The following is a 24,679-nucleotide window of genomic DNA, read 5'->3' as shown; positions in this document are numbered from 1 at the left end:
GAGCACCCAAAGACTTTCACTGCTAGATACACTACTTACACTGGGTCACTCATCCATACATCAGTGGAACAAACACACACTCTCTCTCTTTCACTCACATACTAGGGGGGAACCTGAACAGCATGTCTTTGGACTGCAGGAGGAAACCCACGCAGACACAGGGAGAACATGCAAACTCCACAGACTGAGCGGGGATCGAACCCACGTCCTCTCGCGCCACCCAGGCGAAACGGCAACGCAACTAGCTGTGCCACAATGCCACAAAACTCAGCACTGATGTATAATTTATTATAGTTTTAAATGTAAAAATTCTATTTTATATAAATACATTTCAATTGACATAAAACCTTTATTATTATTATTATTATTATTATTATAGACAGTAAGCAGTGTGGAATATGGGGAGTTCTGGATCACAGACCATGGAAGTGTTCTGCCCTCTACAGGGGGGTGATCATTCTAATGTCCTTTTCCCTCATTCTGTGTATCCAGCATGAGGAGGGCAACTGTATTCCATTAAGCCTTAATTTGCCCTCCAGTGTCTCTTTATATCTCTATAGACCATTACCGCTACTACTTTTTGCTCCCTGTTCTACCGCAGAAGAAGTAGAATGCCGAAATGCAAAGGAGTGCTGAGTCCTGAAGCACAGGGGTTGCTGCTGGTCCGGGTGGAAATTTTTGGCTCTCAATGCATCAGAGTTTCCCAGACATTTCAAAGCTGAGGATGGTGAGGTAGTTAAGGAACTAGACTGCACAGCAGAATATTGCGCCTTCACACATGAATGGAACAAACCCTGCTTTTCAATATACGTGTACTATGCTTGGGACAAGCGGTTTCAGTCAATGTGTGCGTGTGTATAACTGAATGAAACTAAGCTATACACCTGCTCTGGATATAAAAACATGTTAAACAAGCAAATTCCTCAGCTGCTAGGCTATATGTTTTATTTTGGCAGTATTTTAGAGGAATGACCCACAATATGAGATTCAGGTCCGATACAAAGAGAGTGAATACGCCAACAGGACCTGAGCGAGGTGATGTCATCACGTCGAATGTGTCCTGAATGTGAGGCCCGTATTTACAGCAGGACTTTTCCAAACTGCAATTGTCCAGTCCACGTTTCTATTTGGACCGCTCTCAGCTGTAATGCTCCTGGAGAGATTTACAGGTTTGGCCACCGCTGGCACACATCTGTAATGTCATCCGTGGATGTTCATTTCCGTCCGAACCGTGCCACTATTAATCTTTGAAAATACCATACAGGAATGTGATACGTTTAAGTTAGGCAGGATTCACCCTAATTGAAACCAGAAAACCGCAGTTTGCATTGCTCTCGGTTTCCTTGGCCTTGGCGTATCCAACAAGACCTTCCCCGGTCACTTTTGGAGTACGGAACTTCATAGATTTTACTTTGAAACAAAATCAAAGCTTCTGAGCACACCAGCAGTTTGAAGGATTTGGTCAAGGCTGTCATTTTGGATTATATTTACATTGATTATTTATTAATGGAAGAGGGTAAAGTGAAATATTCAAAGAGCGTGATGCTTCGTGGTCCGTGCATCACGCTCGCGGATGATGTCTGGAAAGCATCTCCAAGTGCTTAAAGCAACCACAGGAGGTCAAGCTTGATGACAGCCCGATTTTTTTTGATTTTCCCCCAGCGCTTATTCCGCAGCCTGTTTAAAGCACCGTCAGGATTCAGAAACATGAGCTCTAAGGTGATTGTTTAAAAAAGACAGAACTAGAAGGCTCAAACAATTTAAAATTCTGAACCGTTCCTGATGATCAGAAGAATAACCTCTTAGTTTGGTGCATTTTGAGCAAATTCCTCCCCTAAGAATAAATCTGCGCTCAGTTAGTATGTCAGTCAGGGGACATTCATAAGTTACAGCTGTCAAGGTTTTCCCATGATCATTCCAGCTAATCATGCGTGGGGTAAAGAACACCCGGTTCAGGTCCTTCTTCCCTGAATAATCCCAGTAATTTTACCCGTGATGCTATTGGCATAGCCCCTCAAGGGCAATTTCTTTGCATATCCTTTTTCAGGGAAAATGTTCCACAGCAGATATTTATTTAGGCACTGGCATAAAGTGAAGGAGAAATATTTATGACCTATACCAAGCGGAGGCAAAATTATTTTTTGGACCTCAGTTTTGCTAATGTCAGACCTTTGAAATGACCTGCAAAAATGTCACGTCTGGAATTTCTTGGAGCAGCACACACACATTGTCCGAAGCTGCTTGTCCCAAGCTGGGTCGCGATGAACCGGAGCCTAACCCGGCAACGGGGGCGCAAGGCTGGAGGGGAAAGGGACACACCCTGGGCGGGATGCCAGTCCATCGCAAGGCACCCCAAGCAGGACTCGAGGCCCAGACCCACCAGAGAGCAGACCCCAGCCAAACCCACTGTGCCATGCGCCTCTGTCTTGGAGAAGCAAATTAATTCATTTGAGTTCATGACCTACAATGTTCAGACAGTGAAAACAAGACCTTTGTGGACTGGTGATATTTCAGGGCTGACAGTTTGTCAGGTAACTTGTTTTTGTTGTTAAGATCCACAGAGCTCATGGTGACTCTTGGCACTGACATATATAGAGGGCCTTAACAATGTTCTGAGCTCCACTTGTGTTCTTCTATTTGAAACAGGTGCGCTCACTGTTCCTGTAATTGAGTCACTCGATCTGGATGCTGATGACCCTCTTATTCCTTCAACTTTCCCGAGAATTCTCATGTTTTGGGGGACCACAAATATTAGGAAAAGTATTTAGAGTAGTTACATAGAGAAACTGCAGGGACAGCTGCTAGCGTAGTGGTTCGAGCTCCTGTGTTTGGACCCAAAAGTCGCAAGTTTGAGTCTCACCTCCAGCTGTAATAACCCTGAGCAAGATACTTACCCAAAATTTCCCAGCTATATAAATGAATAAATGATTGTACTTTGATTTGGAGAGGGCGGGGCAACAGGGTTGACCGGGTCCTGCTCTCAGGTGGGTCTGAGGTTCAAGTCCTGCTCGGGGTACCTTGCGACGGACTGGTGTCCCATCCTGGGGGTGTCCCCTCCTTCTCCAGCCTTGCACCCTGCATTGCTGGGTTGGGGTCCAGCTCGCTGCGACCCTGCTTGGGAAAAGTAGTTTGAGAGAGTGTGTTGTGTGGAGACAAGTGTCACTCACATGTATGAAATGTAAATTTGTCTTGCTAGAACATTGGGGCACACAACTCTGCCTACCTGTTATTCCTGTGTCCCAGTTCCACTAGCCATCATTTTTTTCCAGGGTAATGTAGATGTTAATACACTAGATTTAGTTAAAAAACAGCCTTTAGTTTTCACATACCAAGTATGTATCTCCGTCGGATACAAGCATCTGATACAAGTCATCGCAAAGAATGAAATACCTGACCGCACAGTGAGTAAAAATGCCATTATACAGAATAACAAAGCAGCAGTATACAAAACGATGTATATTTTTTCCAGAAGCCCTGCTACCTTTTTTCCTTGTACACGACCCTGCAATGTAAAGGCTGAATGTGTTTTTACAGCAGATTCCCCTGTATTTTGGAGAAATTTGCAGTTTTTTACATTTATATGTTTGACAGATGTAATAATTTGTTATATCTTTTCATCTGCGCAAAATTGCATGCGATAACATAGTGTTTTGACATTATATCGTGTATTTGACAATATATAATAATGTCATATATTGGGCTGCACGGTGGCACAGTGAGCAGCGCTGCTGTCTCACAGCACCTGGGTGGTGCAAGAGGATGTGGGTTCCATCCCCCCTCAGTCTGTGTAGAGCTTGCATGTTCTGCCTGTGTCTGTGTGGGTTTCCTCCAGGTGCTCTGGTTTCCTCGCACACTCTAAAGACATGCGAGAAAAGCGTCGGCTCAGTGAATATGGGTTTGTTTTTTGGCCCCGATCCCTTTGGGGCTCAGGAGCGCGCTCATGTGTCGGCGCACCTCCGGGTCTCCGTGAGGGAGCGCGCGCGCCAGTGGGCGCTCATGGGCTGCGGGACCGGCGGGGGGGGTGAGTCAGTCGAACCGGGGGTTTCATCCACTGCTGTCCACTCCACTCATGGCGCTTCGCCGGGATCCCTGGTGCTTCCTCCTCCTCATCCTCATCCTCCTCCTCGCTGCGGCTCTTCCCCGATCGCACAGTCAGGGCAGCGGGAGCGCGATCATCGGGCGACGCGGCAGCGCGGACGCGCCTCCGGGAGGTAAGCGGGAAAAGCCGCGTTTAGCGAACGGCGCACCGCTCGTACAGGCGGGGGCGAGTCATCGAACGCTACTTTTCACCTCGAGCTCCGGCGCTGAACAAACTTTCTTTCCTTTAAGCGGATTATTACACCGATTCTGCCTCGTGCCACATTGTGATGTCATTCATTCGGAAGCGCGTGCAAATATGTCCGTTTACTTACTAGAACTTATTTATCCGTCGCCTCGTGATTCACATCATGTTTCTCATGTAATTATAGTATAGAAGGTGAAAGGGAATTGCATTCAGATTTTACCTCCATTTACTCTTAAACAGGTGAATTTAATAGCCTTATGAGTCAGTGTTTTATTTGTGTTGTGTTCTTCTTGGCAGAAACATGTTAAGTGCGCAGCAGATTTTGTCTCTGATACTATGACACCAAGCCGGGTTTTCGGCATTACTTTCTTTTGTGAAATACATACTTGTAGCCGCATTCCCCTCCCCGTAACCGCTTACATTCCGTTGCCATGGCGACGTGTTCTCGCGCTGAAGTAACCGCGCGCCTCCTTTTTATTCTAGGGCTGGGGGTGAGGGACCTTTACCACATTGTCACACAGCACAATCGCCTGAGGACACGGGTCTCCCCCATGGCAGCAAACATGCAGAAGATGGTTCGTCCAGTGTTTTTTTTTTAACTTCATTTGTGTACCTGGCGCGCTCATGAGACTGTCCCATCATAAATGTACAAATGTGTAATTATTGAAACATCCTCTTCAAGTGTTCAAGGTGGGTGGCACTTATCCCCCAAGACACAGTGTGTCAAAGTAAAGCAAAAGCCTTTTTTTCTAAATTTTTTCCCCAGTGGGTATCCTTTACCATGCCCACTGATGAATTTACATTATTTTAGCAGGTGTCTCAGAAGGTACTAAATAAGGTTGTGGAAGAAAAAAATCAGTGCCTTTCAGTGCTCTTTTTTTGCTATTAATGTTGCACCTTTAAATCCACAATACACACGACTGTGATTGATCTCAGGATGAGATAAGGAACACATTGCTATAGATATGATGTATGCTGACCATGAAACTGTATAATGTTGTTTTCTCATGTCACATATAAGCTACACTTGCATGACAGATGAATTAAAAATGATCTTGCATCGATAAAAGTTTCATGGAACTGGTATTTGAGGCCTAATGTCCATACAGTTTTCATATTTTTGTCTCCTTGGTCATGTCCGTAGAACTGTAAGGGATTGAATTATGATGTTCATTTTAGATTGAAAAGGAATTAGAATAGCATATTTCTACAAAATAATAAGAAACAACAGTTCAAAGTGATTTTTTCTTACATCATGAACCTGCTACTTTCTGTAAATATTTACTAAGGTGTCTCTTGTTTTCTGTTGTAAGTGTTGACAGTTAAATGTTCTCAGTTTAATTACAGCACATACAAGGTACGTTAATTATTTACAAGACCTCGAGATAATGCTTCAGTATTATCTAAAAGACTTGGGGCGACATGGTGACACAGAGAATAGTGCCGCTGTCTCACAGCCCCTGGGTGGTGCGAGAGGACGTGGGTTTGGTCCCTGCCTAGTCTGTGTAGAGTTTGTAGTTTCTCCCTGTGTCTGTGTGGGTTTTCTCTGGGTGCTCTGGTTTCCTCCCACACTCCAAAGACATGCTGTTCAGGTTCACCTATGGTGTGTGAGTGACAGAGAGTGTGTTCCACTGATGTATGGATGAGTGACCCAGTGTAAGTAGTGTATCTAGCAGTGTAAGTCACCGTGGTGACTAAGGTGTGTGGGCTCATAACACTACATAGAGTTCATTGGGAGTCGCTTTAAGCATCTGCTAAATAAATAAATGTAAATCAGATGCACAGAAAAGTAAAATATTATTTTCACCATATTTTTCTCATAACCCTTAACAGCCAAGTTTTCCACTTAGCTTGTGTGAATCATAAAGTTCTTAGAATTACAATCAGTATTTGGTTAATTGATGATTATTTATTCCACAGTTTTGTAGCACCTAAGGAACTGAATTGGCAATATTTCAAATTCTTTAAAAGTTCAAGTTTTGTGGAAAAAAGTCCACAGTCCAATGGGATTTTCAATAATACAGGTGATTCAGTATCACATTTACCACTGAACGTCTAGGTTAGGTGGCTTTCTATCCAAACAACTATTTCAATGAACAAAAGTTAATTTAAATAAAAAAACCATCGAAGGATCCCCGTAAACTAAATTAGACAAGCACATTTCCATTTTTCCTAAAAACAAAGGCATTTTCTTTCAAGGGAATGTAACTTGTAAGCATTAAGAAATTAGAAGTTAAGTCAAAATGAATGTCCAGTAAGTGCTTGTTGAAGCCTAATTATTTTAGACAGGAAGGACAGAAGTCCTTTCCAATCCTGTATTTTTTTCCATGTCGGGTTCCTTGTTTAACTGAAGCAGATATTTGAGGGGGAAAAAAATCCTCTTGTGATGTTTCAGACATAGATCAACTGCTGTTTCAAAGGCAGCTCAGTAAAATTAGGTTTTGTTCCCTTCATTTAGTTAAATTCCATTGAAATTGGAGTACATGCTCCATCCATCCATCCATCCACCCATCCATGGATGGAGTACATGCTAATAGCCCTTCCAGCACTTGATTCCCTGGCCACATACTGTTGATATGACTGCTGTTTGCTGTGCTTTATGGAGGTTTGTAATTTTTTTAAAATGCTTTAGCTCTGGGGTGCCGACACCGTTTGGAACATTAATGGGCTTTATGTCCTATTTCTACTGCTCTTAATTTCTTTACTCCAGTTGTAATTACCTGAGGAGAGTCTACAAAACCACATCAATGAACCAATGAGCCAAGTCTGGGCTAATTAATTGCACACAACAGAGGCTCATCTGTGAACGAGTTATTATTTATAGTTATGTTGTTCAGAAGGTGTTCTACAAATTTAACTGGAAATAGGTAGGTTAAGTTGGTTCATTGCCGAAGAGAGTATAAAAAACGCCTTATTCAGTATACTTGAAACTTGCTGTGATCCTTCCCAGAAAATTCCCAACAAAGGGTACATCATTAGGAAATGCAATTTTTTTACATGTGCAGGACTGTACAATATGTTCAGATATATGGTTAAATATCTTTCTAAATATAATATGTGAAAGCAGCAATAATTTACTTGCCAGTATTTTGTAATATTTAATTTTATTTTCTGGGGGTGTGGTAGCGCGGTGGGTTGGACCGGGTCCTCCTCTCTGGTGGGTCTGGGGTTCGAGTCCCGCTTGGGGTGCCTTGCGGCGGACTGGCGTCCCGTCCTGGGTGTGTCCCCTCCCCCCTCCGGCCTTACGCCCTGAGTTGCCGGGTAGGCTCCGGTTCCCCGCGACCCCATATGGGACAAGCGGTTCAGAAAGTGTGTGTGGTAGCGCAGCAGGCTTGGCTGGGTCCTGCTCTCTGGCGGGTCTGGGGTTTCAGTCCCGCTTGGGGTGCCTTGTGATGGACTGGTGTCCCATCCGGGGTGTGTCCCCTCCCCTTCTGGCCTTGCGCCCTGTGTTGCTGGGTTAGGCTCCGGTTTGCCGCGACAACGCCTGGGGTGTGTGTGTGTGTGTGTGTGTGTGTGTGTGTGTGTGTGTGTGTGTGTGTGTGTGTGTGTGTGTGTGTGTGTGTGTGAGAGATTTTATTTTCTGGTAATATGGAGCAGATGAGAAGCTCCTCATATATGCAGGCACTTATGTAAAGTATGTGGGCAGGAATGGTGCCATTGGACTAAGAGACTGTTATCTGTCTGTCGGTGAAATGCACTTTTGTTTACTTTGAGTTGTACGTGACTTTGGAGAAAAGCGCCTGCCAAATGAATAAATGTAAATGTAAATGTTAGCAAGCCGGGTGGTTCCGCGGGGTCGGAGACAGCAGCTGGGCTTTTCAGCAGGAAAAGAGGGACGCGGTGGGTTGGCTGCCTCTGAGTTCTAGAATTTAGTGTTATTTTTTGGCCGGTGCTGTACACGTGTATCGGTAGAGCAACTCTCTCTCTCTGGTGAGCCTGGGTGGCTCATGCATATACTGTACCTGTGCATTTTGAGTCCCCTGGCAGGTGTTTATGGCACACTGAACATGAGGAAGTACAATTGAGATATTACCTAGAGAGACACCAAGGTCTTTTTGCTCATCTGCAGCTGCACTTCTTTATCCTCAACATTTATTTGTTTAGCTGACACATGTCTCTAAAGCAACTTTTGCTGTTAAGTTACAGTTATTTACCTATTTATACAACTGGATAATTATGGAGGAATTTAAGGTAAATACGTTGCTCAAGGGTACTACAGCCAGAGGTGGGAATTGAACCTGCAACCTTTGGGTCCAAAGGCAGTAGGTCTTACCACTGTAAGTACTACCAGCTGTGTACTGTACATCACACATGATTCACTTATTCCCAGTAGAAGCGTAATAAGAAGAAATAGAAGGAAGATTATAAGAAACTTGAGTTGAGTTGCATGTCGCTTCCCTCGAAGCCGAAGGTATTATGTGGAGGTGAAGGGTGATGAAGAGGTGGCCCTTCATTGACGGCTCAGCGGCGGTAGAGATGCAGAAGCCACAGGATCATCTACAGCAGGTTCACCTGTTTGATTCTTTTGGAAAACTTAGGGTGGCACTTGCTATTTGGGATCTATCTGTATGAGCGTAAGGTGAAGCTTTGGTGTTCGGTTTTAATTATTATGTGAGCTCTCTTCATGAGAAAAAAAAAAAAAATTGTCCGAAATAGTTATTGAAAAACATTATTTCCTGCCAACCGACGTGAGATCAGCCCTCTGTCCTGAACAGGCCGCGGCGCTGATTTTCAGAGAAGCGAACAGAATGGTGAGAACGGATGAGTCGGGCGGCGGGGGGAGGGGGGGGGCTCGGCTGCGTTTTGGAACGCAGGGCCTTTCACGGTGGTGAGTTCACCCGAAAATACAGCCACACACGCTGCTTCGTCTGAGGTTTCCTCCTGTGTCCGTGCAGCCGTACGGGAGTAATGGCCCATACCCCTCGCTGGAGGTGACCACACAGGGAGGTGCACACACACACACACACACACACACACACACACACACACACACATCCTGGACAGGCACCCCAAGCAGGACATTCTGCCCAGTTACGTGTCACACAATGCCTTTTTCACTTACACCCTTTCCCCGACACAACGGGTCTTTTTACAGCGGAACCTTTGTCGTTATCCGTCATTCTCTCCATATTTCCAGAGTCTCCACGACTTGAACCGCTGTAAATAGCGGCAACTATTGGAGAAATTCCTGGCGAGGCGGGACCGGACGCCGAAGCGCTCGGCACGTTTTAGAAAGCACCATCTCTCCGCCGGCTGCTTTTGACGACGTGCGGAAATGTTTCCGGCGAAATCCATAACTGCCTTCCTTCTGCTGGCCACCGTAGGGCGATTAAGAGTGTCACGGGGGTGCCGGCTCCCTCTCTCTTTTCCAGCCAGAGATAAAAATGATATAACTCGTAAAAAATGGCTCTCTCCTGCCCGATGTCGCCTTGTTCTGTGCTCCGAGCGTAGGCGCGGACGTGTCTTCCGAAATTCTGGCACGTGATCGGACTTCAAACGCCGAGGGAGAGCGGGCCTCTTCCTCTGAAGCGCTGGGTGGTGTGAGATAAAGCACAGCGGGTCTTTTCATACCCCGCAAAGCCGAGCATCGGTGCGCTCAGTCTGTATGAACGTTGCGTTGACCGGCGGGTCGATCGCCGGTTTGACCGCATCTGTGACTTTGCGGCTGTGAATCCTGACTGGAAGGCCGTTTTACCCTGAGCAAGGTACAATACTTCCTTAGGAGCAATCTGGAAAGGCAACGTGTTAATCGTTCACGTGTGAAATAACAGCTGCTAGGATTGCAGCTCGGGTGTTTGCTCGGGGTATATACGCGCACGCTGTCTGAAACCGCTTGTCCCGTGTGGGGTCACAGGCAGCCGGAGCCGGAGTCTCTCTGTTACTCACACACTATGGGGGAACCAGCTACTTTTAAGCTGCGCTATGTACAAATGGGTAAAAGTTTAAGAAATACAGCGGGATACTCTTGCTGAGTCACACACACCGTAGGGGATGTTTGCGTATGACCTGTGAATTATGAGAGGAGATTGTAGGAGGCCCTCTTTAGTTCCCTTTGACGGTACCACAATTGTCCCATGTAGAAAAGGGCACCGTTTGGATTGTAGAGCAGAATCACCTTTTACTAGTGAAGTGAGACATTTTTCATCTTTGCCAAGCGTATGTGATTCTTACTGTGGTGTTCAGGTTCACACATAGTGTGTGAGTGACAGAGTGTGTGTGTGTGTTCCACTGATGTATGGATGACTGACCCAGTGTAAGTAACGTATCTAGCAGTGTAAGTCTTTGGGTGCTCTGGTTTCCTCCCACACTCCAAAGACGTGCTGTTCAGGTTCACCCATAGTGTGTGAGTGACAGAGAGAGTGTGTTCCACTGCTGTATGGATGAGTGACCCAGTGTAAGTGGTGTATCTTGCAGTGTAAGTCACCGCGGTGAATAAGGTGTGTGGGCTGATAACACTACATAGAGTTCATTAGAAGTCGCTTTGGAGAAAAGCGTCTGCTAAATAAATAATTGTAGAGAGACCAGGTGTGTGAAGGGGGAGGGAGTCCTGGGGGTGCTGATGGTTTGCCCAGATTTCAAATTTCTCAGTAGCAAATGGAGTGAGATGGTCTGCATGACTTTCTGGGTGTTGCAGCCAAAACCCATCTCCCCTGGGTTGTGGCAGAGTGTCAGGCTGCAGGGGGGGGTATGTGGTGCTGGCAAGAAACTTTGTTTCAGTTTTCATGGTGCATTGAGCAGTGGGGACAGACAGTGCCGTGGCAACGCGCGACGGTAAAGTGGCATTCTGTCATCCCGTGCGGTGGATCTCGTGCCGCTCGACACTCGCCATACAAGGGGACCCTTTTTCGTACATGCCCACCGCAGATGCCACCAGGAACCAAGTGCAGTTTATCCTGCACGCTGTCCAACACACTATCGGGTCTGCCCGATGTCCCAAGGTTACCTTCACCACTGGTGGTCCACGTCATTTGGCACAAAAGGCGTTCATTTCAACACTTTGCTCTCGACAAAATTGCCACCTCGGACACATATTCGATGTCGATAATCTCAGTTTTTCTCTTACAGGCAGCTTTTGTTGTGCACGGCCTTCTTAGGCATTTTGCGTTGCGGCATCTGTTGAGTCAAAAATGATCTTCAGTAATACGAGTTTATTGTAAGACAGACGGGAGGGGGGTGTGATGGTGCGGCGGGTTTGGCCGGGGCCTGCTGTGCGGTGGGTCTGGGGTTCGAGTTCTGCTGGGGGTGCCTTGTGGTGGACTGGCGTCCTGTCCGGGGTCTGTCCCTTCCGCTCTGTATTGCTGGGTTAAGCTCCGGTTCGCCACGACCCCGCTCGGAACAAGCGGCTTCAGACATTGTGCCTGTGTGTGTGTGTGTGTAAGACAGATTATTGCTGATACTTTTTGACTTATTAAAAAAAGTTCAGTGGGGCCTAACTTTGGAAGTGATGCTTTGTTTTTCATACCCCTGGAGCCCTGCAGTAATCTCTCGCTTCAGTGTGTCTCTTGTCGATGCGCATCACGACTCGGCTCACTGGGATGGAAAAGGCCCCCCCGCCCCCCGACCCCCCCGTTCCCCTGCGCTCGCCCTCTGCCCCAGGCAGTTGCTTTCAGAACAGATGGGGCTCTCTCGACATCGCAGCGCTGGAGGAGATGTTGCCCGGCGGGCTCGTCCTCTGGAGATCTCCCATCTTTCCCGCTCGCCTCGAACAACGGCCCGGGTCCCGAGAGCCCCGCGCGTTCCCGCCTCGCCTGGACGGTTTTTACGCGCACGTCGGCGGGGGAAAAAACGTCCCATTTCTCACTCTCCAGTTTGCTCCGTTTACAGCCGAGCAGATGTGCCGCTCTACGGCCGAGCGCTTCGCGTTCCGCCGAGGACGTTCCATTTGTCCGAAGGCGAAAGCAGAGCCCCGTCGAACAGGCCTTCCATTGTTTTGTCCCGTCACGGGCGGGACTCGCTAATGCATCACTTAGCGGCGCGATGTCGGGAGCTTTCGGCACGCTGCAAGGCCCCGAGTCCGTCACCGTAGGAGGGAATGTTAATGGTTCTTCTAATCTGATCCCAGCGCTGCGGTGGCTGGCGCTTCTCGTCGCCCTGGAAATAACTGAAGTGCGTACTCTTCCCTCCGCCTCCTCAGTGGAGCCCCTGAATGTCTCCCCTGTCCAGTCGGAGCAGGACGATTCCCACCACTATGAGCACGCCCCGCCCAGCCCCTACCCTGACGGCTATCGCCTTGCGGCCGCGTCTTCCGTCCGGACGCTGATTTAAGATGGGCCAAATTAAGGTGATGGGAGCACAGAGAGGCGCGTGGGGTCTCCCCCGTGGGCAGCTGAGGGATGATGGCAGCACAGCTGCCGGGACACAACTCATCCGTACGCCAAGTGACCGGGGAGCTTGGCAGGGCAGCACCTTCCGTCCCCTGAGTGCGGCGTTACAAGGCATGCTGGGAAAGCTGGCCAACTACATCATCTTTCGTAGGGTAGGCCGGTGGCTTCAACCCAAACCCGTAGCAGTCAGATGAATTGGCGGCGTTCTAGCTGCTCTACCAGTGTGCTCTCAGTAACTGGTTTCACCCATCGGTGTTCCTGCATGTGCTTAACGTCCCGATGGGCCGCAACGTGGCTGTCGGAGGAACATTCATCATCTATTTTCTGCTTCTTGGATGACACGAGGAAGTCTTGAGGCCGGCAGAGTGTGATGCAGAAATGGAAAGTGCTTAAGTGGGGCGAAAACCAGAAGGGTGAAAAGGAAACAAAAAGCTTTTTCCTCGTCGCGTTTAACTTGCTGTCAGATGCAGGGGTGTGGAAGCAGCGCATCACATGGTCCAGATGGCAGAGGAGAAACATCTGCTGACTTTCCTTACTAATGCACTGGTACATGTTTTACATTCGTTCGTTTAGCGGATGCTTTTCTCCGAAGCAGCCTATGATGTTAAGGCACCTACAGTTATTTGCCTATTTATACAGCAGGGTGATTTTACTCGAGCAATTTAGGGTAAGTACTTTGCTCAAGGGTACTACAGCCGGAGGTGGGATTTGAACCTGTGACCACTGGGTCCGAAAGCAGCAGCTCTAACTACTACATTACCAGCCACCCTTGTTTTGAACTGAGGAGTAATATTGAACGGTAATCCTGCCGGGGTGGATGGTTGAGGCGTCGCCCTCCGTGAGGAGGCCAACAATCAGGGCTGGAGGAGTCCTGCTGCGCTGCCCCCCATCGCCCGACTCCACCATTGTATACACATCTGCCGCCCCTGTTGTATCCCTCAGCATAACCTTTGGGCCCCCATGCATTCTTCCCCTGTCCTACCTGGTCCCGCACCCTAGGAGTGGAGTGACAAGCTGGCCCTGCTCGCCCAGGAGAGGGTGGCATCCTGCCCCACCGATCCTGCCCCCAGGCAGCCGCGGTCTGACCACGTGGGGTGGAACGCGCACCGCTCGGCGTCAGGCTCCACCTCCTTCTCCGAGGTCATCGACTCCTGGTTCCAGGAGGGGCGGGACTACGACTACCTGAGCGGTCGATGTGGAGAGAACCGCACCTGCCTGCGCTACACACAGGTGGCCGGACCGCGATACGCTTCCAGGGAGCTCTGCGCACACAGCAGCTTGCAGATGCCGGACGCTTTGATATCTATAGCTCCATCGCTTTAAAAAAACGTAAAGTTACTGAAACCTTACCGCATTACAACATGCGAAGAGAGGTCCTTTCACTGTACAGCTACTGTATTACAGCGTTCAGACAAGACGCGCTTGTCGTGATTCTGTCACTCCGTCCCGCCCTCCTCGTGTCCCACCCCCCCCCCCCTTGTGTCGCAGCTGGTGTGGGCGACCTCCGGTCGGGTGGGCTGCGCATGGCAAGCGTGCCACAGAGGGTCTGCGGAGTGGGACCTGTTCGTCTGCGCATACTCACCTGGGTGAGAGACACATCACTTTATGAGGTGTTCAGTGCTGAAAAGAGCTCCCGTGGCACCTTTTTTCTCTACGCTTTTTTCTCTTCTTTATCGAGCGATTAATTTATGTAACAGGGCTTTCACATTTTCTGCACCTTTTTCAATCTCCCAAATTAAGTAGTAGTATAAGTAATATTCTATATTTTTCCCATATAGAGTATAGTATATAGTGTTCTGTATTATTCTATATAGTGTAGCATACAGTATTCTATACAGTATATATACCAACCAACCAGCCAACCAACCAACCAATGTCAACAACTGCCTGTCCCGAGCGGGATCTCGGCGAGCTGGAACTTAACCCGGCAACACAGGGCAAAGGGGGCACACTCAGGATGGGATGCCAGTCCATTGCAAGGCACCCGAAGCAGGGCTCAAACCCCAGACCTGCCACACACCACGCCACCATGCCCCCCCTTAAAATATATATAATATTGTCTATTATTCCATATAGATGGGTATAGATGGGGAAAACCATGACCCTGCTTGGGACATGCAGTTTCAGACACTGTGTGTGTGTGTGTGCATTCTATATAATACAGGTGGTCCCTGATTTTTGATGAGGTTACGTTTCGCAAAAACCCATCGTGAGTCAAAAATGCATTTAATAGACCTAATACACACCTCTGTGTGACAGACCGGGAGATGCGGATCGCTGCTGCTGCCCAGCATCACGAGAGAGTATCGTTCCGCATATCACTTGCCCGGGAAAAAAATCAAAATTCAAAATTTGAAGTACGGTTTCTACTGAATGTCTATCGCCAAGTGATCATTGTAAAGCCGAAAAAAATCGTAAGTCGAACCATTGTAAATCGGGGACCACCTGTATAGTGCGCACACCCACACACACGCATTTTCAGAACCGCTTGTCCCAGATGGGGTCGCGGGGAACCGGAGCCCACCCGGTAACACAGGGCGTAAGGCCAGAGGGGGAGGGGACACACCCAGGACGGGACGCCAGTCCGTCGCAAGGCACCCCAAGCGGGACTCGAACCCCAGACCCACAAGAGAGCAGGACTGTGGTCCAACCCACTGCGCCACCACACCCCCTCTCTGTATAGTGCATAGTGTTCTATATGGCATAGTATACGTATATTATTCTATATTATTCTGTATTGTATAGTATTTAGTGTTTTATACAGTATAGTTTATAGTATCCTATATCATTCTATATAGCATAGCATAGTAAAGTATAGTATAGTATAGTATAGTATAATACGGTACACCCTTTACTGCCCAAAGTGCATATCCTGGGACCCCATTTATGTTCTTTTATCTATCTCACGTTTCTCTCCAAAGCATCTTAAAATGTTAAACTACGTGCAGTTATTTACTCATTTATACAGCCAGGTAATTTTTACTGGAGTGGTCCAGAAAGTGACTTTGAATGTAGGTCCTTTGGGCCCAAAAGCAGAGGCTCTAATAACTACACTGTCTACTCTCCCCAGATACGCAGAACTAATTATTGTGCTCGACTTGCATGCAGATATGCTTAGTGTATTAAAGCAATGTAAGTGTTGCGAAATAATCCACTGAAGGTCAGCCCAGGTGGGATTTGAACCAATAGCCGTTACCCCATGTAGCTCACTGCTTTGATTTTATGGAGCTGTCTACCACGGGATGAAAACCTCCATCTGTGGCTGGCGCTCCTGATGTCTCAGTGTGGAAAAAGATGTCCCCCCTTCCTCGCCTGTACCTGCTGCTTGTTTCCGCAGGGGAAACTGGGAGGTCAACGGCCTCATGGTGGCGCCCTACAAGGCAGGACCCTACTGCTCCCTCTGCACCTCCGCCATGTCCGGCTGCTTCCGGCTCTGGGACCACGTAGGAGGCCTGTGCGGTGAGGACCCCCCCACCCCCCACTGGGTCACTGTTCACTGGGTCCTCAGATTATAACACAGTTGGGACTGGCTGCAAGCCTGTTTGTAACCTGATTCATTTATAAATCCAGCTTATATTTCTAAATGGAACGTTTGTGCCGCCAAGGCCGGGCGTGTCCATAAATTCCACCGACCCGCTTAGTTGCCGTCTATTCAAGAGTCCGCAGCAGCCCTGCTATTCGATACGAGCGCCATTGTTTTCAGTGCATGAGGCTGTTCTTTTCATTTGGAAATACAGTAGGAGTTAAAGAAGGATGAGTCACTGTCATGGAACTGGTGCTTTCTAATGACCACAGCTGGTACAAGAGCTACGGTATACAGTAAATAATGGCATTAAAAGCCTTTCGTTTAAACGAGCAATGAAAAAAAAATCAAACGCGTGGTGTTATTTCTTATTGCGTACACGTCACGTGTGGGTTATTAATGGCTCCCGTGTTTCAGAGACGCCCCGGAACCCGTGCCGGATGAGCTGTGGGCAGCACGGGCGGCTGAACGTGTCCACGTGTCAGTGCCACTGTGCCACCGGCTTCACGGGACGCTTCTGCCAGGGTACGAGTCTGGCGGGTGCCCTAAGGCACTTACTAGGAGAGGCAGAGTTACTGTTTCTGTCTGTGTCCATTCAGTGTTGGTGTTGCGGTTTGCCCCACAGTGTGCGTGAGACAGTGTTCGACACCACCTTTGTGCTGCAGCGGAAGACAGCATGGCTCTGCTCCAGTGTCCTGTGTAGTAGCGTGACTGTGTTGCAGTGACGATAACATCCGTGTCTGTGTTGCTGTGATTATGCGTCCGTGCTGCTGTGTCTGTGTTGAGGTTGCGATAGCGTCTGCGCTGCTGTCTCCGTGTTGCAGTGATTATAATGTTTGTTTAGCTGTGTCTGTGCTGCTGTGGTGATATTGTTTCTGTACAGTTGTGTCTTTGTTGCAGTGATGGTAACGTGTCTGTGCCGCTCTCTGGGTTGCAGTGATGATAATGTGTCTGTACCATTGTTTCTGTGGTGAAGTGCTGATAAAGTGTCTGTGCTGCTGTCTCTGTGTTGATAATGCGTCTGTGTTGCAGTCTCTCTATTGCAGTGATGATAATGTGTTTCGCTGTCTCTTGTCGTGACGATAAAGTGTCTGTGCTGTTGTCTCTGTGTAGCTGTGTCTGTGTCGCAGTGATGATAATGTGTCCGTACCATTGTTTCTGTGTTGAAGTGCTGATAAAGTGTCTGTGCTGCTGTCTCTGTGATGCAGTAAAGTGCCTGTGTTGCTGTCTGTGTCTGTGTTGCAGTGATGGCAAAGTGTCTGTGCCACTTTCTGTGTCGCAGTGATGATAATGTGTCCGTACCATTGTTTCTGTGTTGAAGTGCTGATAAAGTGTCTGTGCTGCTGTCTCTGTGTTGATAATGCGTCTGTGTTGCAGTCTCTCTATTGCAGTGATGATAATGTGTTTCGCTGTCTCTTGTCGTGACGATAAAGTGTCTGTGCTGTTGTCTCTGTGTAGCTGTGTCTGTGTCGCAGTGATGATAATGTGTCCGTACCATTGTTTCTGTGTTGAAGTGCTGATAGTGTCTGTGCTGCTGTCTCTGTGATGCAGTAAAGTGCCTGTGTTGCTGTCTGTGTCTGTGTTGCAGTGATGGCAAAGTGTCTGTGCCACTTTCTGTGTCGCAGTGATGATAATGTGTCCGTACCATTGTTTCTGTGTTGAAGTGCTGATAAAGTGTCTGTGCTGCTGTCTCTGCGACGCAGTAAAGATAAAGTGTCTGTGTTGCTGTCTCTGTGTTGGTGATAATGCATCTGTGTTGCAGTCTCTCTGTTGCCGTGATGATAAAGCGTCTGTGCTGCTGCCTCTATGTGTGTCACTGCACGTCTTTTGTTTCAGTGCGCTGCAGCGTGCAGTGTGTGCACGGCCGCTACAAGGAGGAGGAGTGCTCCTGCCTGTGCGACGTGGGCTACGGAGGAGCCGAGTGCGCAGGTGAGAGCAGATAGCGCAGCTGTACCGCAGCCGGGGGCTGGAACCCGACATCCATCTGTCCAGCAGCATGGCAGCTCAGGAGGCATCCCCTCGCAGTGGGTCCACAGGAAGGACACCTGTCACTGGCAGTGGTCTCACGCACCAGGGACGCCCGTTCCGTTGCCACGGAAACGTTCGTCCGCCCCATCGCACGGCAGCTGGCTTCCGTGTTTCCGTCTCGGTGTAGCGACACCCGTGTCTCTGTCTTCTCCTCTTGTCCTGCACAGAGAAGCTGCACTTTCCCCTTCACAGCTGCAGCATGCGCATTGACGGCCACTGCTTCATGGTCTCCTCGGAGGCGGAAACTTACTACGGCGCCAAGCTGCGGTGCCAGGTGGGTGGGGTTGGGGAGGGTGGTGGCTTCAAATTTTATTGTTGAGACGTAAAAAACAAGGGCGCCAACAGCTTTTATAATTTGTCTGGAGTGAACAGCATCGAAGCAGCAAACGTTTGGGCAGCATGTACACCTCGAGCTATTACACACACACACACACAATTTTCTGAACTGCTTGTCCATTGGGGGCGCGGGGAGCCGGAGCCTAACCCGGCAACACAGGGCAAAGGGCTGGAGGGGGAGGGGACACACCCAGGACGGGACGCCAGTCTGTCACAAGGCACCCGAAGCGGGACTCGAACCCCAGACCCACCGGAGAGCAGGACCCGGTCCAACCCACTGCACCACCGCGCCCAACTCGAGCTATTAATTCATTCCTTTTTTTAAAAAAATGTGTTCTTTTTCTCTCACGTGGCTTACTCATTATTACAGCTGGGTTGTTTACACCGTTTCAGTTCGGCACCTCGATCAAGGGGATTACAGCGGGAGGTGGCATTTGAACCTACATTTTTTCATGTGTAAGGCAGAGTTTTTAACCACTACGCCACCTGCTGCTCCTGTTGGGAAGGAAATAATCATATGAAAAATGTCTAAGTGACGGGGCTCTGAATCCCACCTGTTAGTGCTGTGGTGGCTAAGCTGTACAGTGTGTGTGTGTGTGTGTGTGTGTGTGTGTGTGTGTGTGTGTGTCTCTCTCTCTATGGGAGAGACGAGGCTGGGGTGTCTGTTCGAAGCAGAGCGAGAGCAGAAGTGATGGAGAGGGGAAGAGGAAAATCAGGGTTAAGGAGGAGGAAGAGCATCTCTCTGCAAGTGACCCTCTGTGCCTGGGGTGTTGCTGCAGGAGAGAGGAGGTATTTTGGCTCACATTCAGAACCAGAAGGTCCAGGACATTCTGGCGTTCTACCTCAGCCAACTGGAGGCCACCAACGAGGTGACGGACCCGGACTTTGAGACGCGCAACTTCTGGATCGGTGAGAGCGAAACTCCTTTGCCCCTTGTGCCCTCCACCCCCTGTCTGTGTGGTTCTGCCCTGCCTCCCATGATCTGATTGGACATTCAAACCAAATCTTTGAAAACCATTGATTACTAAGGTTCGATTCCACTTTGATTGACAGGTGAGGCCTCTCCCTCAACTGCTCTTGCTGGGAGACATTTACATTTATTCATTTAGCTGATACTTTTCTCCAAATCCACTTACAGTGCTAAGGTTACAGTTATTTACCCATTTATACAGCTTACAGGAGCAATTCAGGGTAAGTACCTTACTCAAGCATACTACAGCAGGAGGAAGGGATCAAACCTACAACCTGTTGGATCTAAAGGCAGCAGCTCTAACCACTATCCTACCGGATGTCATGCAGGTTATTGTCTCATACTGTGTCTCCTGCGCAGGTCTCACCTATAAGATGTCGAAAGACTCGTTCCGCTGGGACTCGGGTGAGCAGCCCACCTTTTCGAGCTTCGCCTTCGGACAGCCAGATAACCAGGGGTGAGACGAACGCATTTCGATGTTCTCTGCAAGTCTTAATAGCAGCTGACATTTCCCAAAATGAGCATAGATTTATATAGACTTTTTCCAAGGTCACTTATTTACACAGGTGGGTCGTTTCTTTTTACTGGAGTAATTTTAGGCTAAGTGCCTTGCTCAAAGGTACTACAGCCAGAGGTGGGAATCGAACCTGCAATCTTTGGGTCCAGAGGCAGTAGCTCTCACCAGCTATCTCCATACAGGCAGCCTAGGTTTTTGTGTTAATTTGTCCATTTAGGAGGAGATTTTTCAGACACAATTGCGGTGCAGTGCTGTGAAGAACTGGTCACAGTCACCAGGCCAGTTCCTTTTACTGCTCCTTACCTTGTTTTTACTGCAGCTCACCGCTCGTACTGTGCTGCCGAAGGCTGTGATACTGTGGTTCCTTGGTGTGGCCACTTGGCGACGCTCTTGCACTCTGTGAACGCAGGTTCGGTAACTGTGTGGAGCTGCAGGCCTCCAGCGCCTTCAACTGGAACGACCAGCGTTGTAAAACCCGCAACAGATACGTCTGTCAGTTCGGTGAGCGACTCGTCGACCCCTTCCGGTACACCACTCGGGGGGGGCAAATTTCTCTCACCCCCCCCCCAGGTCTCTGTCTCTCTCTCACCCCCCAAATCTCTGTCTCCCCCCCCCCCCCAAGTCTGTGTCTCTATACCCCCCCCCCCGGGCCCCTTTCCCTCTCTCACCCCCCAGTCTTGCTTGTAGGTGATGGCACCACTGGGTACAGAAGCCCCTGTGTTCCTTTGTCTGACTGATGCCAACCAGCTGTACAGTAACGGCACCAAGGCTGTCGATCTCATTCTGAGTGTAAAAATATCTCCATCTTTCTCATTTAATTCTGTAAATAGCGCCTCTGTGCCGTCGTTTTGAATCTAATTTTCATTAATTCACATCAGGACCAAATTAATATGCAACAAAGCTGGAGAGACTAATTAATATTTTTATTTGAAAATGAGTACTTCTGAGCTCTAGAGAATGACTGTAATGCTTTAAGTAAAGCGACTCACTCTGCTTATCCACATCAAGGTCTAAGGGACCTGGAGCCCATCCCAGAAGCACAGGGCGCTAGGCTAGGGAGGGTACATGATGGACAGGCAGCCACACACACACACACACACTGTCTGAACTCCTTGTCCCATATGGGGTCGCAGGGAGCTAGAGCCTAACCTGGCAACACAGGGCACAAGGCTGGAGGGGGAGGGGACATATGCAGGACGGGACGCCAGGCACCCCAAGCGGGATTTGAACCCCAGACCCACCGGAGAGCAGGATCTGGTCCAACCCACTGCACCCCCACACATGCAGGGTATTTTAGTGGCACCAGCTAACCTAAAATGCACACCTTTAGTTGGAAACTGACATCAACATCACTTCAGGTAACTGACACTTTTCTCCAACCTACTTGCTTTTATTTACTTCTTACTACTTTCCTTCACATTTTATACAGGTGGGTAAGTACTTTGCTCAAAGGTACTATAGTTGGAGGTAAGACTTAAACCAACAACCTTTGGGTCCAAAGGCAACAGTTGCAACCACTGTGCTACTGGCTGCCTGTGTATTGAGGGGACCATACAAACTGTGCACAGACTGATCTGGGTTGGAACCCATGGCCAAACAGTCCAGGGACTGTAAAGAGGCAGTGCTACCCACTGCACCACCATGCTGCCCTGCACAGTATTGAATACAGATAGTATGTGATGGCACGGTAGCACAGCGAGTAGCACTGCTGTTTCACAGCCCCCGAGTGGTGCAAGAGGACATGGGTTTGATCCCTGCTCAGTCTGTGTGGAGTTTGCATGTTCTCCCCCTCTCTGTGTGGGTTTCCTCCGGGTGCTCTGGTTTCCTCCCACTGTCCAAAGATATGCCGTTTGGCTTCCACCCTAGTGTGTGAGTGTCAGAGTTTGTTCCACTGCTGTATGGATGAGTGACCCAGGGTAAATAGTGTATCTAGCAGTGTGAGTCACTGTGGTGAATAAGGTGTGTGGGCTCATAACACTACAAAGAGTTCATTGGAAGCTGCTTTGGAGAAAAGTGTCTGCTAAATAAAGAAATGTAAATATGAGTGCAAGAAGAGTATTAAGAAAGAAGCCAGACAAACACCTGTCTCCTTCACATTTTATGTATCAATTATCAACTATTTGCTGCTTATCAAACCTTTAAGAAAGAGCAAAAGTGAGCCCTGCATTCGACAGACAAGCTCAATAAAGCGTCTCATAAAGCATCTTCCAAAGAAATAATACAACAAAATAATAATCCAAAATGGTAAAAAGTGGCAGGAAAAGACAAAATCTTGCTGTTTTAATTAAACTTTCTGGCAACGCCCAAGCTTGCGTGCAGTATGAGTGAGGAAGCATGAAGTACAACATTCAGTAGGTATCTCTCTGCTCGTGTAATTTTACTGCATCCACTGAGCGGAAAACTTTGCCGGGTCTCTTTATACTTTGAACGAACTCTGAGAAGACATGTAATACTGATGTATAATCAGCAGTACCCACTATAAAGCGGTTTTTGCGATCAATACCCATCACATCCTCCGTATGACAACTCATATTTAAATATACCCCAGTAAAAACCCATCCATTGTGTGGACAGATCAGAAAAAGGGCGTATTTGCGGCGTCGTGGTCTGTAATCTCGACGGGCCTGACGTGTATTGATCACGGAGAGCACGTTAATGTAAGCTGTGCTGCCGGGTGACATGTTAACAGTTCGTTGTTTAAAAACTGTAAATTGTTCGCAACGTGGTGACAGAAAGCAATTTATTTCTACTGCGGGACGGTGATGATAAAGCCAGATTTTGCCACCGCGCTCTGGGGGTTGTACGTTTTTACTGGCAATCTGCTCACGTACACAACCGTGCTCAACCTCTTCAGTAAATACACTGCGAGAGGAACAAATTGCTGTAAAAATTAATCTGGATGCAATTAATTGCTCTTTTTTCGTGCCTCTCGTTGAGGCTCTGCATATTTTTGTCTAGTTTGTTAATTGGAAGCTGAAAGATTAACCGAAAAAAAACACAGAACGCACCATTCGTGATTTGTGTTTGGGAGAGAGAGTGTGTGTGTGTGTGTGTGTGTGTGTGTGTGTGTGTGTGTGTCATGTGTGATATTCCATTACAGTTCAATTCATTCATTTAACTTTCCTCCAAAGTGATGTACAGTGATTATTAACTAGTATTTAGCTGACACTTTTATCCATGGTCATTTACAGCATTACTTACACTGCTCTAAACTCCCTACAGCTGTACACACACACACACACACACTATGAGCGACATGTCTTTGGACTGCAGGAGGAAACTAACATCTCGAGGAAACCCAGCTGAACACAGGCAGAACACACATGCTCCACCCTGACTGAGCGGGATTCAAACCCATGTCTGAACCCACAGCCCAGGAGTTGCAGTGCAGCCTGTTGTTCTCTGTGTTGTTACATCATCACTTGTTTGTATCCATTTACAGTTTCGCTTTGTTGTTTGTCTTCCATGTCTCTTCTCAGGGCCGGAGCACATAGCCCTCTGGGACGTCGGCCGATGAAAGCGGTGATCCGGCTGCGGCCGAGGAACAGTTTCGGTTCACTGTTCCGCGGTTGCGCTGATGACATCATCCGCTGCCATCCAATCAGGAGTCAGAGTGCACTGTAGTCTTTTAGCTATTGTTACGGTAGTGACCTGTCGGTGCGAGGGACTGAGCGGCGGCCGGTGCTTGACTGCGCCCTCTGCTGGTAGAATGAGGTACCTGCACTTTCCCCATTGGCCTGCTTCACACGTCTTCATCCCAAAGACTATTTCCAGCCCCTGTCATCATAGACTCGCAGGGCTCCCATTAGCACTGCAGACCTCTCAGTAGAGCTGGACCCCCATCTTACCCCCCGGATCTCCTCGGTGCCAGCTGTGCAGAAGTGGCTTCCGGCTCTTCCGCCTCCCAAACGGGCTTCCTGGTGCACTAATGTTACCGTCCTCCCGAGAACAATTCCTCCAGATGATCCACATCATCTTCCCTCTTCCCCGCTCTTTGTCCTCCTCATCTTCTGCCACTCCAGCCACGGAAGCGCCTTCCCTTTCCAAGCTTCCAGGCAGCGCTCATCCGCAGGAACGGGGGTTCGGTCTGCAGAGAGTGGGTTTGCAGCCCCATCCAACTCCCCCCCGGTGCCGCGGAGGACATGGGCAGCATGGGGCTGGGCATATTTAAAGATCTTCCTTCTTTAAGAGCCCTGCCAATATGCTCCGTTGGAGAAGGTTGCTCTCTCTGCTTGGTTTTCTACACCCAGCGGATCATTTAGGTGTCAAGGAGCCTTGGGTGATGTCACAGAGCTGTACGCAGGGAGCCAGAGGACGGAGGCAGCGAGCTGTAACGTCCCTCGTCGATACGCCGCATTGCATTTCATCCGCGGCGGACAGAACTCTGCGGAAAGACAGACTTTGTTATAGCTGCATTTTAGTTTGTTAGACTGCCCATCTGTATTAGGTACATTTTGTGTTGAGCACCTACCGTTCAGCGTTCCTCTTAATCGTCCATTGAGCATTGCAAAATTTATTCCAATAAATTTAAATAAGTGACGCTTCTTCCTGTAACTCGTATGTGTGCGTACATTTATTAATTTCGCTGATGCTTTTCTCCAAAGCAGCTTACAATGCTGTCACTTTCACAGCAAAAATTTTATTATGCTGATTTTTTCGCATTTCCCATTCAGTTTGTTAGACTAAACATACTTTA

At 48.4% G+C, this 24,679-nt stretch overlaps 1 protein-coding gene across 1 annotated transcript; it reads left to right on the top strand.

The window, feature by feature from the left end:
• The first annotated feature begins 4,069 nt into the window (after window positions 1-4,069).
• Window positions 4,070-24,101, top strand: LOC108940911 (C-type lectin domain family 18 member A-like). The gene is made up of 12 exons (XM_018763315.2): window positions 4,070-4,211; window positions 4,769-4,860; window positions 13,609-13,839; window positions 14,098-14,195; window positions 15,947-16,068; window positions 16,550-16,657; window positions 17,969-18,061; window positions 18,328-18,434; window positions 19,276-19,405; window positions 19,827-19,923; window positions 20,393-20,484; window positions 23,463-24,101. The coding sequence occupies exons 1-12, from the start codon at window positions 4,070-4,072 to the stop codon at window positions 23,498-23,500; spliced, it is 1,350 nt and encodes a 449-aa protein (XP_018618831.2). The 3' UTR covers window positions 23,501-24,101.
• Window positions 24,102-24,679: the final 578 nt, after the last annotated feature.

The sequence above is a fragment of the Scleropages formosus genome, chromosome 11 (assembly GCF_900964775.1).
Source record: "Scleropages formosus chromosome 11, fSclFor1.1, whole genome shotgun sequence".
Classification (NCBI taxonomy): Eukaryota; Metazoa; Chordata; class Actinopteri; order Osteoglossiformes; family Osteoglossidae; genus Scleropages; species Scleropages formosus.
The sequence above is the reverse complement of the archived record's forward strand: the minus strand, read 5'-3'. Positions and strand labels throughout refer to the sequence as shown.